The 17,790-nt window shown below is 44.8% G+C and overlaps 1 protein-coding gene across 1 annotated transcript; it reads right to left on the reverse strand.

Annotated features, from left to right (window-relative positions):
- Positions 1-3,711: 3,711 nt before the first annotated feature.
- On the reverse strand, positions 3,712-8,323 carry CCDC185 (coiled-coil domain containing 185). Its single transcript, XM_086345207.1, has one exon. The coding sequence runs from the start codon at positions 5,730-5,732 to the stop codon at positions 3,843-3,845; it is 1,890 nt and encodes a 629-aa protein (XP_086201333.1). The 5' UTR covers positions 5,733-8,323; the 3' UTR covers positions 3,712-3,842.
- Between the last annotated feature and the right edge of the window lie 9,467 nt (positions 8,324-17,790).

The following is a 17,790-nucleotide window of genomic DNA, read 5'->3' on the forward strand; positions in this document are numbered from 1 at the left end:
ATGAACTGCAGCACTCCAGGCTTCCCTGTCTTTCACTAACTCCAAGAATTTGCTTAAACTCATGTCCATTGAATCGGTGATGTTATCCAACAATCTTACACTCTCTTGTCCACTTCTCCTCCTGCCCTCAATCTTTCCCAGCATCAGGATCTTTTCCAATGAGTCGTTTCTTCACATCGGATGGCCAGGGTATTAGAGCTTCAGCTTCAGGATCAGTCCTCCCAGTGAATATTCAGGATTGATTTCCTTTAGGATTGACTGGTTTGATCTCCCTGAACTTTCAAGAATCTTCTCCAGCACTACAGTTTGAAAGCATTAATTCTTAAGCACTCAGCCTTCTTTATGGTCCAGTTCTCACATCCACACATGACTACTGGAAAAACCATGGCTTTGACTATACAGACCTTTGTTGGCAAAGTGATGTCTCTGCTTTTTGATGTGCTGTCTAGGTTGGTCTTAGCTTTTTTCCAAGGAGCAAGCGACTTTTAATTTTGTGGCTACAGTCACTGTCCACAGTGATTTTGGAGCCCGAGAAAATAGAGTCTGTCACCGTTTCCATTTTCCCACCATCTATTGGCATCTATTGTCTTTTTCATTCAGTTCAAGATATTCTTGGTTCTTAGAATGAAGTGTGATTTTGAATTGAAACCTGGACATGTTGTGTATTGTTTAAGGCTGGATCTTCTGTTTTATCTGGCTTCGTCTCCTACTGCTGTAGAAAGGGAAGGAGGTTGAGGCCTCATTATTGCCAGGCAGGGGTATAAGTCCAGTTCCCCAATCCACCTCCATTGCCACCTGAGGAAGGGAGGGGGCGCTCTTCATCACTGCTGAGTGGAGGTGGGGGTGTTGGCTCCCTTCTAGGCATCCATTGATACTTTCTTGGCTGGAAGGCCTAAGAATGCCTCATTGCTACTCTCCACATGACATCTACTGATACCAAGGAGTTGTTCTTGCTGGAGGGTGATAAAAGTTCTGTCCACTAGGCTTTATTGGATACTACTCAGTCGGGAGAGTGGAGGAGGCAATGGTGACCCACTCCAGTAGTCTTGCCTGGAAAATCCAATGGACAGAGGAGCCTGGTAGGCTGCAGTCCATGGGGTCGCTAAGAGTCGGACACGACTGAGCGACTTCGTTTTCACTTTTCACTTTCATGTATTGGAGAAGGAAATGGCAACCCACTCCAGTGTTCTTGCCTGGAGAATCCCAGGGACGGGGGAGCCTGGTGGGCTACCGTCTACAGGGTCGCACAGAGTCGGACATGATTGAAGCAACTTAGCAGCAGCAGCAGCAGCAGCAGTAGGTAGAGAGAGGGATCCCCTGTTACTGTGTCATGGTGGTGGTGGTGGCAGTAGTGGTTGAAAGTCTAGGCTCCTCAGGTGGTCTCAGATGACACTGCCAGAGTGAGGAGCTCCTTGTCACAGCATGGTGAAGATGAAAGTCTAGGCTCCTCAGTGGGTGTTGGGGCTTGGGTAAGCGTGGGGTCAATATGTGTGTGTGTGTGTGTGTGTGTGTGTGTATTTTTAAAAGGAAGAATAGAGAAAAGTAAAAACTTCATCTTCTGTCAGTTTTATTCTGTATTGACTATTTCTACAAGTAATATTCATAAAGAATTGGATAAAAGAATGAAAGTCTGTATTTCAATGAGCAAAGAACATTGTAGGGTAACAGCATGGGATATGGATGTGGGGTCAAAATATCCTGCTTAATGGCTTTTATTTTAACTTGTAAGCATGAGTATAAAGAATTCTAAGAAAATGACCCTGGCCTTAAGTAGCATTCAGTCCAGCTTGGAAGCCAAGATGCAGATTGCAAAATGGATATGCCAACAAAGCAGCAACTTCTAAGTGCTCAATAAGCCATAAGCTGAACATCTTTTCAAAGAAGGCTGATGCTGAGAAGGAGCAGCCAGGGAGGTCCCATATTTCATACAAGAGGCAGGTTGTGAGCTGAGCTCAGAAAAATCAGACTTGGATATGATAGGAGGAGGCAGCTGGTGAGAAAGCATTGAAATAGGGAAAATGGAATTGACAAAAATGGAAAGTCAGTAGTATAAAAAACTGTAATAATTATTGTGTGTGTATTAGGTTCTGGACACTATGCCAGATGCCTTATATTATTGTACTTGATCATCCTTCACAACATCCCCTTTGAAGTACAAATTATAATTTTTTACAGATAAGGAAACTGAGGCCCAGGAAGGTAACTTCCCCAAAGTCACATACCTATGTCAAGACGAAGAGTTAGATTCTGAGACATTTTAAGCTCTTCCCTAGAATGCTGGGAATGTGCACAGCACTTGGCTGGAACAGCACTAGCTTGGGTGAAGAGAAAAGAATGATAAGATTGAAAATTGAAGCAACATGTGCCAACAAAGGAATGAGAGCCTGAGTAGGCCTCTTTGGGGACAGCAGGCAGAGGGGAGCTATGACGGGGAAGGGGGCCCATTTCCATCATGTAAGATGGGAATATGGCTCTCACACTGCCCTTTGTTGTTTTTTTCTAAATTGCATTTAAAAAACAAAGCAAAACTGTTTTCTCTGGTCATGCCTGGGGTATGTGAGATGTTAGTTCCCTAACCAGGGATCGAACCTGCACCCCCTGCATTGGAGGTGTGGAACCCTAACTACTGGACCACCAGGCAAGTCCCTCACGATGACCTTTGAATAAAACCCCTGGCCAGGTCACCTTTCGTGTCATTTCAAAATACTAAGATGACAAAAGTCTTCCAGTGGGATTTATTCTCTCTCTCTCTCTCTCAAGACAAATGTTATTTACAGAACACTTTTAGAATTTTTTGATAAAGACTTTGAGATATGATGGGTTAAATTCTACTTAGCTTCTGGCTCTTAGTTTTTAAAATGTCAAGCTCCTGAATCATGTGTAGTCACTCATTCAGAGCCTGGTTAGGTTAATTAGACACAATGTGGGTAGACAGAATGATATCACATACCTCCTTCAGAAGAGACAAAGGAGAAATAGAGGGGAAGAGAAGGATTCTAATAGATACAGGGGAAGAGGAGGATTCTAATAGAATTTTGCTCCAAAAGACTGGAGGAGACTGACCAAGAAGGGGGGAAAAATTGGACCCAAAGATTCCACTGAACTCTTGAACATGTCTGTGGTGGTGTAACACTAGTGTTTTCTATTAACAAGGGAAAGGAAGGCCAACGTAGTACCATCTGAGAGGAGCCATAGAAAGCTGTTGCCAAAAATATTTCACAGAACGTCAATTCCATGGAAGGACCCAAGAGAAAAAAGTTCTGTGGTTTGTGAAAAACACTAGGTTAATCAAATGTGTCTTTACTGCAAGACTTTTCAGAGCCTTTAAAATTTTCAGCTGTGTTACGAACTCCCAAGAGGGGAGGTGGTATGCTGTGTTCCCCAATATACTTATTGACAGGAATTCTCCCCATGCTTCCCCACCTCACTTTTTGTTCCTGGAGATTTCCTATGACAAGTACTTCACACTTCACCCTTTCATAAGTCTGGGACAGGGAAAGACTGAAGCCATGGCACAGAATTCTATTTCCCACTGTAGACTTTTTCTTTGGTTCCTCAAAATGTGTCTGATATACATACACTTCTGAGATCACTTGAGAGCGAAATGGGTATTTTCTATTTAAAGCCAAATGTACAAAAGCAAGTAATTTTCTTAAAACTTGGAAATTTTTATCCCACCCTCTCAACCATCCCGATGAATCAACAAACTAGTTCGCAAAAGTTGCCACTATTTTATATACTTTTTTAAAATCAATGCTCAGTCATAATCAAATTAGAAAATGAATCACATTGCCGGATCTCTGTCTAGCCGCCTAGGCTGGAAGCTATTTGTCATTAGGTTCTCAGTAGCCCCCTCTCTGCTGCCCGGCTGGGACCTGGGCCTCCCGGGCCATCCGATCAAAGAAGTTGTTGGCAAGTGTTCTCACGTCATCTGTCCCGGAGGCCCTGGAGATCTTCTGGAATTCCTCGAAGGTTGCGTCTTTCTCTCGCAAGATCTGTTCCATCCTCTGCTCCTGTCTCCGAATGGCTTCCTTGATGCCCTCGATGTGGCACCTTTCCTCCTTCTCGGCTTTCAGCTTCAGGATGTGATGATTCTTCTCCCGTAGGATGTTGAGCTCCCGAATGTGGTGCGCCTTGTCCCTGACGTTCTTGTGGGCCTGACTCTGGGTCTGCAGGGTCTTCTGGTCCGCCAGCTCCTCCAGCAGCGACTTGTGCTCTTTTCTCTGCTTCTGGGACTCTTCCGCCCACCTCTTCACCTGCTGGAATCGCTCCTCCTCCTTCTGGACTTTGTCCTTCAGCTCTCTGTGGGGCTCCTTCGTGTGGCCCTCGGGCATCTCTTGGGACCATTGGGAGCTCTGTTCCAGGGACAGCTTCCTGAGGAGCTCTTCAGCCTTGGCCTGGCAGTCCATGAGGACCTTCCTGGCCTGGTAATTGACTAGAGAGCTGAGACTGGTCTCCTGGATCTTTTTCTGACCCTTGGTGGGGTGAACGTGCTTCTTTAGACAGGCCTGCGCCAGCCTCTTCTGCAGCTGCAGGCTGTTCCGCGCCTGCAGGTCCCGCAGCATCCTCTCTGGCAGGCGTTGCACCTGGCACTGCTTCTCCGGCTCCGGCTCAGGTTCGGAGGGGGCCCCCTCCAGCTTCTCCTGGCGCTGCTTCTCCTGGTCCTCCAGCGGCGCCTTCCACCCGCTGCTCTCCTGCTGTATCATGTTAGTGGCTCGTCTGTCCCGCCGCCGGACTCGCAGCTCCCGGTTCAGACGAGCCTTGCGCTGCTCCTTGTCCTGCTGCCACTGCTCTTGGCTTTGCTGCAGCAGCAGCTTGCGCTCCCTCTCCAGGGTCAACTGGACCTTCTGGTCTGAGCGCTTCAGCTCCTCCCAGGCTAGTGCCGCCTGCTGCTGCAGCTCCCGCATCCTCTGGGCCTTTTTGAGCCGGCTCAGCACCAGGGCCACGATCTTCTGGTCCCTGGAGGACACTACTGCCTCTTCCAACTTGTTCTTGAGGACCTGGGTGTGCTGCTTCTGCATCTCCTTGCTGGAAACTAGGGACTGGGAAAGCTGGCTGGTTAACGACTCCACCGGATCATTGCTGTGTCTTTTCTGGATGTGCATGCAACCTGACTGCGTCCCGAACTCTCTGGAGGACACAGACGACTTCTCCGTGTGAACTGAGGAAAGGGACCAGGGACGTAGACCCCTGCAGACCGGCACTGCCCACTGGTATCCGCTCTGCGCCTTTTCTTCCTCAAAGGCTCGGTTCGCGGGGGTGTAAGCTCCCTGCGAGTAAGGAGGGGGCGAATCTCCCCGGGCGGGAGGGTAGTGCTGGCCGTGCTGAGGCTGGGGCTCCAGCTGCCAGGCCGGGCTGTGCCGGCTGCCTCCCTGCTCCTGGGGCTTGGTCCTTGCCTCCCCCCAGGCATCCTCCAGGCGCCGGCTGCGGGGTCGGGGCTTCCTGGCGCGGTCTAGGAATCTCCGGGCCACGTCGGTCAGGCTGCGACTTTCCTGCGGCGAGTCGGAGTACGGGCGCCGGCTGGGCCGAGGGGTGGCTGAGCAGAGCAAGTGAGGCCAGGGCGCGGTGGCCTCGCTCTCCTCGCCTGGCGTCTGGGCCCAGGAGCACAGGCCCGGTTCGGCCCGCGGCCCCGACCCGTCCAGCTGAGCCAAGGATGCGCTCTCCTCGCTGGGCGGCGGAGGCTCCCAGACGGCCGAGTGGGGCCGCGGGGAGAAGCGGCCGAAGTCCTCCATTCTCCTCCCTGCGCGCCCAGCGTCTGAGTCCGGGTCCCGGGTGCCGGGTCCCGGCGGGGGCGCCGCTGAGACCCGCCCCGCCCTCCGATGCCGGGGTCCCGGCCGCCTGTGACGCTCCGGTCACTTCACAATGCTCCCGGCGCCACCCGGCCGCTGCAGCCCTCAGCCCTCGCCCACCCTGGCCTTCCTAGCACCCCGCGCGGCGAGAGGCGGGAAGGCGGCTGGAGGCTGGGAGAGGGCGTATGGTAGAGGGGGCTGTAGAAAGTTCGGGTCACCCTAAAGATGAGTGTGCGTAGTGAATCCCCACTTGTGTTGCAGGCAGGAATTTGAACTCGCATTTGTACATCTTAAAGCAGCAGAATTTTAAAAGAACACAGGTAAAGGCATTCCCCCCAGAATAGAGTGTGGCCTGGAAGTGTGGGGTGGGGAGTCCTTTAGTCAAAGGTCCCTGCCACAGTGCACCTCTGCGGTGTAGGCAGTCGAGGCACATTAATTTACATGCACCATCCTTTTGCCCTTATAACTTGGCAAGCCCAAGGATATTTTTTTAAACTTTTAGAGGACAGAAAACAAAACAAACACACACTAGTTTGTTTCCTCCTAATACAGCAATTACTGCTTTTGTCAAAATAGGAATGTTAGGTGCATATTTCTGAAATAGCATTGGTGGACACCGTGGCAAATCACTTTATTGTTTTCCTTTTTTTTCCAGTTTTATGAGATGACTTTTTCGGGTTGAGGCATTCAGGGCTCATGGGAAGAGCACTGGATTTGGTCATGTAAACTTGAGTTTGACTCTCCTCTGCCACTTTCCACTTGTGTGCTCTTGGTCAAGTTGACAATAACTTTCCTGACCCTCAAATTCTGGAACAGACGACTGTAAGAGGGGCCACGACAATACCACTGTAGGGCTGCCCTAAGGTAGATGAAACTATGCCTCAAGAGCGTAGCACCTTAATACAGTCAATTAATATCATTTTGATGTCCTTCTAGCCTTCGGTTACAAATTGTAAGATTTAATACAGTAAATACATTTAATACCATTGTAAGATTTTTACATATGAACATGTTCCATTCCGATAGTGTATTCCTAAGTCCAGTTTGTTCATAAGTCCGAAAAGGTTAGCCTAGGTACCCAACCAACACAGTCAACTATATAGTACTGTACAGTGATAGGTTTATAATACTTTTCACACAAATAATGCATACAAAACAAACACAAAAAATAAAACATGTTTAATCTTACAGTACAGTACCATGAACAGTACAGTAGTATAGTACAACGGAGAAGGCGATGGCACCCCACTCCAGCACTCTTGCCTGGAAAATCCCATGGATGGAGGAGCCTGGTGGGCTGCAGTCCATGGGGTCGCTAAGAGTCAGACACGAGTGGGCGACTTCACTTTCACTTTTCACTTTCCTGCATTGGAGAAGGAAATGGCCACCCACTCCAGTGTTCTTGCCTGGAGAATCCCAGGGACGGGGGAGTCTGGTGGCCTGCCGTCTATGGGGTTGCACAGAGTCGGACACAACTGAAGTGACTTAGCAGCAGCATAGTACAACAGCTGGCATACAGAGGCTGGTATCAAGTGAACAGGCAAGAAGAGTTACTGACTAGAGGAGGGAGAGGAGGTGGGAGATGAGATGGTAGAGCTGAAGGATCATCAGCAACAGGAGATGGAGGGCAAGCTGCAATTTCACTCATGCCTGACATTGGTGTTCTAAGTTCTGGTTCCTTGCTGGAACCAGATGCACATTCCCATCTTTGAAAGTTCAAAACTTGAAGGTTTGTATGTAGGGGACTTACTATATATGGGTTTACGAAAGTTTCTACAGATTCCTAGCTTACCAAAAGAAGAACAGAATTAATGTCATCCTAAAACAGTTTAGGTAAAGGATAGAGTGCTAGGGAGGGGTGATGTCCAGGCTCCGTTGTATTCATCCTGGACTGTGGATCCTGGCTCAGTCACTTCCTTTCTCTGCGAAGTAATGAGGAAATAGTTCTAGATAATATTCTCCAAATATGGTCAATCCTTAAAGAAGAAAATCAAGCATTTACTCATCCCAGTCCTCTTCACCCACATCTTCTTGAAGCTTCACAGTGACTCCAGCTAGGCAGGGCCAGTAGAACTGATAACATTTCCTTAGGACAAATCTGAGACTTGGCTATTTTAATTGATTACCCCAAAGGTTAGTGGGTCAGTGGTGGAAGTTTTGATTTTAGGTTCACTTGTCTTTCCATGATATCATGCTGCTTCTCAGGAAATGCATTCTGAATTGAGACATGTATTATGGACTGAAAGTTTGTGTTCTTCCTAATTCATACATTGAGGCTCTAAACTCTAGTGGGATGGTATTTGGAGATGGGGCCTTTGGGAGGTGATTAGGTTTAGATGAGGTCATGAAGGTGCGGCCTCCATAATGGGATGAGAGGAAGGGACCAGAACTTCTGATCTCTGCCACGTGAGATCACAGAGAAGGTGGCTGTCTGTAAGTCTGGAAGTGGACCCTCCCCAAGAACTGAATGTGCTCACATCTTGACTGAGCACTTCCCAGACTCCAGAACTGTGAGAAATAAATGTCTGTGGTTTAAGCCATCCAGTCTACGGTGTTTTGTTAGAGCAGCCTGAGCTGACAAAGATGACATGCTCTAAAAATATTATGATCAGATGTATATTCAAGGGTCATGACAGCTATGTCCTTGAAGCCATGTGGTAGCAACCTTGACCAGAGTGTCTGAGGCCTCCCCAGGAGCCCACTCTGCCTGGATAGGAGCTCACGTGCAGTCATTAGCATGTCTATAGCCAAGGACAGGAGGTTGCTTCTACCCTAGATTTCTATTGATGCCACTCATACCATTGTTAGAGAAATTATTTGGTGATTATAATTTTTGCTTGGAGGCAAATATTACATAAAATAAATTTGAAAGGTTTATTCCATAAACTTGAAATGGAATCATTTAAGTGAGGAGACATTTGGGCATGAACTGAGTCGTGCTGATACCTGAGTGTCATCTCTCTCTGAAGAAGCTTCGTAAAACATTTTGCACATCTACCTGTGGTTCTGGCTGGCATCAGGCCACTTCCTGTTACAGAGAAGCGGTGTGTGGGTGAAAATACAGCCACCCAAGACCCAAGAGACCTGCCACCAGCCAGCTTTGCCACCTGCTGATCACCTGTAGTGATCATTTCACTCTCTGTCTGCAGATTCTGGTGGCTTCTTCATTGCTGTAGGAGATGATTTGTAAGATCTCATTCAGTCCCAAAGGCAACTGGAAAGAGGAGTTCAATCTAGTAAATCCTGCAGGCTTCCTTTGGTAAAACAGAAATGAGTTAATCCCTGAAAAATGCTTGGCATGTAGTTGGCAGTGCTTGGCATGTAGTTGCTGCCTTATAAAAATTAGTCACTAGAATGATCATTATCATTATTCCAAGAGCACTAAAACCATAGCAGTGTAGGGCTGCATTTAAAGACATAGTTTGGCAGATGTAAGCTATTATATATGGAATGGATAAACAACAATGTCCTACTGTATAGCACAGGGAACTATATGCAATGCCCTATGATAAACCATAATGGAAAAGACTATTTTAAAAAAGAATGTATATACCTATACAGGTATAACTGAGTCACTTTGCTGTGTAGGAGAAATTAACACAACACTGCAAATCAACTATGCTTTAGTTGAAGGAAGGAGGGAGGGAGGAAGGAAGAGAGAAAAAGAAGAGAAAAACATAGTTTGGAGCAGAGCCAGATCTCCAGTTCAGGACTCATTGGCCTTTTTCTTGCCCTGAAGGTTCTCAGAATTCCTCGTGGAACTGAGACTAGCCCATCCACTTCTGCTGATGATGGAATAGGGACACAGTTTTAACTTCATGATGCCACTAACATTTATTAAAATCTGGTCCAGGATTAGAAAGATAATCAAGGACCCTCACCCACAGTATTTCTAGGAGAAGCTCATCCAGGTTATAATGTGGTAAATTCAACAGGATTCCTAGAGGAGGGAGAGGTTAGTTCTCAAGGGAAGTCCATCCAGGTTGTTCATAAGGAAAGAGTTCATGTAGAACGATGGTGCTAAATTTGGGAAGGCAGCTGGGATCACACCAGACAGAGATGAGCAGGAGGACACGGCCGGCAGAGAATGCTTCGTGGATACAGCATGAGCCTCAGAAATGCCTGGCACATGAGGGTCCTGTGTAGGTTGTGTAGTAGGAACTTGGGGTGTGTGTGCAGTTCAGTGATGGGTGATGACACCAGGAAGGTGGGCTGGACTCAGATTCCATTGAGCCCTGAATGCCAAGCCAGAAAGCATAGGCTCCCCACTGGGCAGCAGGTGTCCAGAAGTGCTCAGGATTCCTTGGAGCTACCATGGGCCCAGAGGAGGGTGGGGCTAGAGGACTTTAGGGCAGGCTCTGCGGCTTCTGTCCCTGCTTCACCCAGAGGAACTCAGATTTTCTCTCTTTTCTATCCTGGGCTCTTGGTAACAACTCATTGAAAAAGGTTGGGACTTCCTCTGCTTGTTATTATTATTTTTTAAAGGATTGAAATCCACTGTGTAGACAACAGTGAGGAGTCAGAGTAAAAATCTTGAAACCAAAAAAGTGACCCGATTTAGTTTCTATTTTAGAAAGCTCACTCTGGTAGTAGAGTAGAAGATGAATTGAGATGAGGAGTAGGGGCAGGGGAAATCAGAGAAAGGGGGCCAGTTAGGAAGCTGGTCAGTGAGCGGGGCAAGCAGGAGGAAGTGAGTGCAAACCTGGACAATGGCACGGGGACTGGAAGACACAGAGGCAAGGTGCAGTTCAGTGGTCAGGGGACCACGACCTGAAGGTGGATTCCATCTGGAGAAAGAGGGTTTCTAATCCAGGCGCCTGGGCAGATGTGAGTGTTAATGACAAGAGGTCTCAATCTAGGTGACCTTGAGAACAGTAATCTGGGAAATCAGGTGAAAGAAGCTGTAATAAAAGTGAATACCGCACAGAACAGCAAACAAATGTCTGGAAGAGGCTGACAAAACTGGGAAGAGAAATCTTTTCCCCTGAGGGGCCTGGTGATAAGGCACCTGCTTGGCGCACAGCTGCTGGAGGAGGATAGGCACTTTTCACCTGCATCTTTAGCATCTGATTAACACTCCTGGGAAGATGACAAGCTGGGATGCCTTGGTCAGCTCTTCCACTGGGCAATGAAAGAGATGTTTTGTAAATGTTAAACTGCCAAGCATTCCCTTGATACTAAGAACAATTAGCCTTCTTTCCATTTGGCAGAAAAATCCTCACTGTGTTTTACTGGAGGCTTCAGTATTTAGACCTTCTGCCAAATGAAGACCTGGGTCTCTCTTCTGCATTTGTTGAAGACTTGGAAAATACAGCAAAATATGCTCTGGCCCCATAATTTGAATTGACCTATGGAATAGAAATGTGTTTTGGGCCCTTCTTCAGAAGGACTATTAGTGGTAGTGACTTCAGATTTAATCTCTTGGCACAAAGCACCTGGTTCTTGGATGGGCCAAAGGGGAGAAATAAGCTAGAGTTTCTCCATCCAATATCACAGCTGGCAGCCACACTTGGGTATGAGCATTTGAACGTGGGTAGTTCCAATTGTCATGTGCTGTAACTATAAAATACACACTGGTTTTAAAAACTTACTATAGAAAATTAAAATATCTCAATGCTTTTTTTAATATTGATGACTTGTTAAGAGGGTTGGTTTTAAACACAATAGACTAAATAAAATATATTATCAAAATTAATTTCACGTTAATGTTACTTGTTTTAATGTGGCTACTAGTCAATTTAAAATTATATGTATGTAAATATATGGCACCCCACTCCAGTACGCTTGCCTGGAAAATCCCATGGACAGAGGAGCCTGCTGGGCTGCAATCCATGGGGTCGCTAAGAGTCAGACACGACTTCACTTTCACTTTTCATTTTCATGCATTGGAGAAGGAAATGGCGACCCACTCCAGTGTTCTTGCTTGGAGAATCCCAGGGATGGGGGAACCTGGTGGGCTGCCATCTATGGGGTCGCACAGAGTCAGACATGACTGAAGCGACTTAGCAGCAAATATATATCATGTTATATTTCTATTGGATGACAGTGCTCTGGATAATTGAGGCTCCCCAATATTCATGTTGTAAGTGAAAGCTTTCAATATCTAGGTAATTTTTATTTTATGTAAATGTATTGCTTTGAGAAGAAGGGTTTAAGATGGTGGCATAGGAAGACCCTGAACTCACCTCCTCCCGTGGACACAACAAACTGAGAGCTACATGTGGATGATCTTTCCTTGAAAAAGACCTGAGCACCAGATAAACAGTGCCTTGACAACAAAAGATAGAGATGCACTGAGACACAGAAGCAGAGACACAGTCTCGTCCAGGACTCTACCCCAGAAACAGTGACCCACAGTTGGGTGCTGTGCTTAGTTGCTCAGTCATGTCCGACTCTTTGCAACCCCATGGACTATGGCCCACGTGGCTCCTGTGTCCATGGGGATTCTCCAAGCGAGAACACTGGAGTAGGTTGCCATATCCTCCTCCAAGGGATCTTCCCAACCCAGGGATCAAGCCCAGGTCTCCTGCACTGAGGGAAGATTCTTTACCATTTGAGCCACTAGGGAAGCCCAAGAATACTGGAACTGGTAGCCTAATCCTTTCCCAGGGGATCTTCCGGACCCAGGAATCAAACCAGGGTCTCCTGCATTGCAGACAGATCATTTACCACCTGAACTACCAGGAAAGCACAGTTGGGATGGATGCCAAAAACACAGAACTTTCCCTCAAGGAGTGGAAGGATTGAGTCCCATGTGGGACACCCTAACCTTTGGGTCCAGCACCGGAAAGATGAGCCCCCCAAATCAGTGAGAATTAAGTCAAGGAGAACCACAGAACTATCTGTTCCCAGAGCAGAGAGCAGAAAACCTTCTCTTAAAGGGCTTCAATGCAGCTGTATTTGCACTGAGATCCAGGGCAAAAGCAGCAGGAAGGCAAAAAATGGCAAAAAGCACCTATATCATAAGGGAGGGAGACTCACTTACTGATTTTACAGTGGCTTCCAGAGAGATGAGGACCTCCAGGACTTTGTCAGGGATGGGCATGCTGGTGGGCACCATTTTTACGATTTCATTCTAACTTGCTGGTGACAGAGCCACCAATTTTGGTGCTCTCCCTCTAGCCTGTTAGCACCAGAAAACACACTCTACCCACTCCACAAGGCAACCCAGCTGGGTGTGCCTTACCCACTCTGCATAGCAGCTGTGCCACAACTGGGATAGACAAATGCACGGTGCCCTGCCTTCCCCATGCAGTGGTCATGCTGCAACCAAGCCAGGTGAGCACCCCGGGCCCCTGACTTTTCCACGCAGCAGCTGAGATCCCCCCGCAGCTGGTGGATGCACACAGCCTACACGAGAGCCACCCCTTGAGCACCTGGCTCTGGTATTCAGGGAAGACTGTGCTTCGGGGCCCCCAAAATCATCTCCTACACAAGAACACTCCTTGAAAACTGGAAGAAGAAGATGTCTTGCTTGATACATACAGACAAACACAGATAGTCAGGCAAGATGAGGAGACAGAGGAATCTGTTCCAAACGAAGGAACAAGACAAATCCCCAGAAAAAGACATTAATGAAATGAAGATAAGCACCTTATCTGATAAATAGTTCGAAGTGATGATCATAAAAATGCTCACCAAATTTGGAAGAAGAATGGATGAACAAAGCAGAACTTCAATAGAGATAGAAAATATAAGAAAGTACCAATCAGAAATTAAAACTGAACTGAAAACTATACTCAAAGGGTTCAACAGCAGACCAGATGAAGTAGAATAATGAATCAGTGAGTCAGAAGACAAAGCAATGAAAATTACCCAGACAGAGCAGCAAAATTAAAAAGAATTTTAGAAAGTGAAGATAAATAATCTCTGGTTCAACATCATGTGGAATAATATTTGCATTATAGTGGTCTCAGAAAGAGAAGACAGGGAGAAAAGCCTGGAGAGATTATTTGAAGAAATAATGGTTGAAAACTTCCTTAATAGAAATAGATATTCTATTTCTTAATAGAAATAGAAATAAATAGATATTCAGGTCCAGGAAACCCAGAGAGTTCCAAGTAAGATAAGCCCAAAGGAAACCATACTGAGACAAATTATAGTTAAAATTGTAAAAATTAAGGGTAAGAGAGAATCTTAAAGGCAGCAAGAAAAAAAATGCTATTATGTAGAAGAGAAACCCCATAAAGCTATTAGTAGATTTTTCAACAGAAACTTTATGGGCCAGAAGAGAGTGGCATGAAATATTCAAGGTGCTGAAAGGAAAAAATTTCCAGCCAATCATTCTCAACCTGACAAGATTATCATTCAGAACTGGAGGAAAGATTGAGTTTTCCAGATAAGCAAAAGCTAAAGGTCTTCATCATCACTAAACTGGCCCCACAAGGAACATTAAGGAGAATTCTGTAAGCTGGAAAACAAAGGCACTAATTAATAGTAAGAAAACATACAAAAGTAAAAATCTCACTGCTGCTGCTAAGTCGCTTCAGTCATGTCCGCCTCTGTGTGACCCCATAGACGGCAGCCCACCAGGCTCCGCCATTCCTGGGATTCTCCAGGCAAGAACACTGGAGTGGGTGGCCATTTCCTTCTCCAATGCATGAACGTGAAAAGTGAAAGTGAAGTCACTCAGTCGTGTCCGACTCCCAGCGACCACATGGACTGCAGCCCACCAGGCTCCTCCGTTCATGGGATTTTCCAGGCAAGAGTACTGGAGTGGGGGTGCCATCGCCTTCTCCGAAATTATCTCACTAAGAAGGTAAATACCCAGGAAAGGTAGCAGATCAACCACTCAAAAGGCAAGTATGAAGGTTGAAAGACAAAAGTAGTAAAATTAACTAAAATTACAATAATTGGTTAAGGGAAGCATAAAATAAAAAGATGTAAAAGGTATGAAAACACGGGGATGTAAAAATGTAAAGCTCTGGAATGTGTTCAAAGTTAAGTTTCTATCAACTTAAAAGAGATTGCTATATACATAGAATGTTATATGTGAACCTCACAGTAACCACAAGGGAAAACTTAAAGCAAATATACAAAAGAAATTCGAAAGGACTCTTGAACAAGAAGGACTGCTTCTAAACTCACTTTACTGTAAAAGGCTAGCACTACCTGATACCAAAACCAGCTAATGTCATCACAAAAAAAGAAAATTACAGGCCAGTATCCGTGATAAATACAGATGGAAAAATCCTCAACAAAATATTAAGAAACCAAATTCAATAATATACTAAAAGGATCATACACCCCATGATCAAGTGGGATTTCTTCCAGAGATACAAGGATGATTCAACATCTGCAACTCAATCAGCAGGATATACCACATTAACAAAATGAAAGATAAAAATCATATGATCATCTCGATACAGAAAAAATATTTAATAAAATTCAATATCTATTTATGACAAAAAAAAAAAAAACCTCTTGACAAAATGGATATAGAGGGAATGTACCTTAATAAAGGACATCTATGATAGACCTGGAGATAACATCATATTCAGTGATTAAAGGCTGAAAGCTATTCCTCTAATTCCTCCTCTATTCCTTGTCAGGAACAAGACAAGGATGTCCACTCTACCAATTTTATTCAATATAGGAACTCCTAGCCATGGCAACTAGGCAAGACAAATAACTAAAAGGCATCCAGATCAGAAAGGAAGAAGTAAAACTGTTATTATTTGCAGATGATATAATGCTATATACAGAAAACACTAAAGACCCTACCAAAAAACCTATTAGAACTAATAAATGAATTCAGCTAAGTTTCAAGATACCAAATCAATATACAGGAGTCTGTGGCATTTCTATCAGAAAGATAAATCAAGAAAAAAAACCCTGTTTACAATTGTATCAGTAAGGATAAAATACCTAGGAAGAAATTTAGCCAAGGAGGTAAAATACCTGTGCACTGCAAATTATGAGACACTTATGAAAGAAATTTAAGAAGACACAAATAAATGGAAAGATATACTGTGTTCATCGACTGGAATAATTAATATTGTTAAAATGTCCATATTACCCAAAGCAGTCTACAGGCTCAATGCAATATCCATCAAAATTCCAGTGGCATAATTCACAGAACTAGAACAAATAATTCTAAAATATGCACAGAGTCAGAAAAGATCCTAAATAGCCAAAACAATCTTGATGAAGAACGAAGCTGGAGGTATCATGATCCCTGATTTCAAACTATGCTACAAAGCTTGATAATCAAAACAGTAGGTGCTGGCACAAAAACAGACATGCTGATGAATGGAACAGAATTGACAGCCCAGAAATAAACCTACACATATAAGAATAATTGACTTAGGACAAAGGTGCAAAGAACATGCAATGGAGAAAGAACAGTCTCTTTGGTAAATAGTGTTGAGAAAACTGGATGGCTGCATGTTAAAGAATGAAGCTAGACCACTATCTTACACCAAACACAAAAATCAACTCAATTTAAAGACTTGAATGTAAGGCCTGGAACAGTAAAATTCTTAGAAGAAACAATAGGCAGTAACCTCACTGTCATCGGTCTTAGCAGTGTTCTGTGGACCTGACTCCAAAGGCAAGAGAAACAAAAGTAAAAATTAGCAAATGGGATGACATCAAATTAAAAAGCTTCTTCACAGTGAAGAAAACCATCATTAAAACAAAAACCAACTTACAGGATGGGAGAAAATATTTGCAAATCATGTATCTGATAAGGAGGTAACATACAAAATCTATAAAGAACTCATAAAATTTAATAATAACAACAAAACAACCCATCTAAAAAATGGGAAGAGGAACTGAATAGCTGCATTTCTAAAGAAGATATACAGATGGCCAACAGGCATAAGAAAAGATGTTCAGCAGTACCAATTATTATGGAGAGGCAAATCAAAACCACAATGAGATATTACCTCATACATGTTAGAATGGTTAGTATCAAAAAGACAAGAAGTAAATGTGTTGGTGGAAATGTAAATTGGTGCAGCCACTATGGAAAACTTTATTGAGATTCTTCAAAAAATGAAGAAGAGAAGTACTATACAATCCAGCAATTCCACTTGAGTGTTTATTCAAAGAAAATGAAAACACTAATTCAAAAACATACATGCACTTCTATGTTCATTGCAGCATTCAGTTCAGTTCAGTTGCTCAGTTGTGTCCGACTCTTTGTGACCCCATGAATCGCAGCACACCAGGCCTCCCTGTCCATCACCATCTCCCGGAGTTCACTCAGACTCACGTCCATCACCTGAGTGATGCCATCCAGCCATCTCATCCTCTGTCGTCCCCTTCTCCTCCTGCCCCCAATCCCTCCCAGCATCAGAGTCTTTTCCAATGAGTCCAGTCTTCTCATGAGGTGGCCAAAGTACTGGAGTTTCAGCTTTAGCATCATTCCTTCCAAAGAAATCCCAGGGCTGATCTCCTTCAGAATGGACTGGTTCGATCTCCTTGCAGTCCAAGGGACTCTCAAGAGTCTTCTCCAGCACCACAGTTCAAAAGCATCAATTCTTCAGTGCTCAGCTTTCTTCACAGTCCAACTCTCACATCCATACATGACCACAGGAAAAACCATAGTCTTGACTAGACGGACCTTTGTTGGCAAACTAATGTCTCTACTTTTCAATATGGTATCTAGGTTGGTCATAACTTTTCTTCCAAGGAGTAAGCGTCTTTTAATTTCATGGCTGCAGTCACCGTCTGCAGTGATTTTGGAGCCCCCCAAAATAAAGTCTGATACTGTTTCCACTGTTTCCCCATCTATTTCCCATGAAGTGGTGGGACCAGATGCCATGATCTTCATTTTCTGAATGTTGAGCTTTAAGCAAACTTTTTCACATTCAGTTCAGTTATTAAGATGTAAAAGCAACCTAAGTGTCCATCCATGAATGAATGGATAAAGAAGATGTGGCATGCATACCCAATGGACTCAGGCATGAAAAGGAATGAAATCTTGCCATTTGTGACAGTATGGATAAACCATGACAGTGTTATACTAAGTGAAATAAGTCAGAGGAAAAAGACA

The sequence above is a fragment of the Bos grunniens genome, chromosome 16 (assembly GCF_055505025.1).
Source record: "Bos grunniens cultivar Pamir isolate PY7600 chromosome 16, Bosgru_T2T1.0, whole genome shotgun sequence".
NCBI classification, from domain to species: Eukaryota; Metazoa; Chordata; class Mammalia; order Artiodactyla; family Bovidae; genus Bos; species Bos grunniens.

What these genes read in the sequence shown, in the direction of transcription:
- CCDC185 (XM_086345207.1), bottom strand. Translation starts at nt 5,732, where the DNA reads ATGGAGGACTTCGGCCGCTTCTCCCCGCGGCCCCACTCGGCCGTCTGG.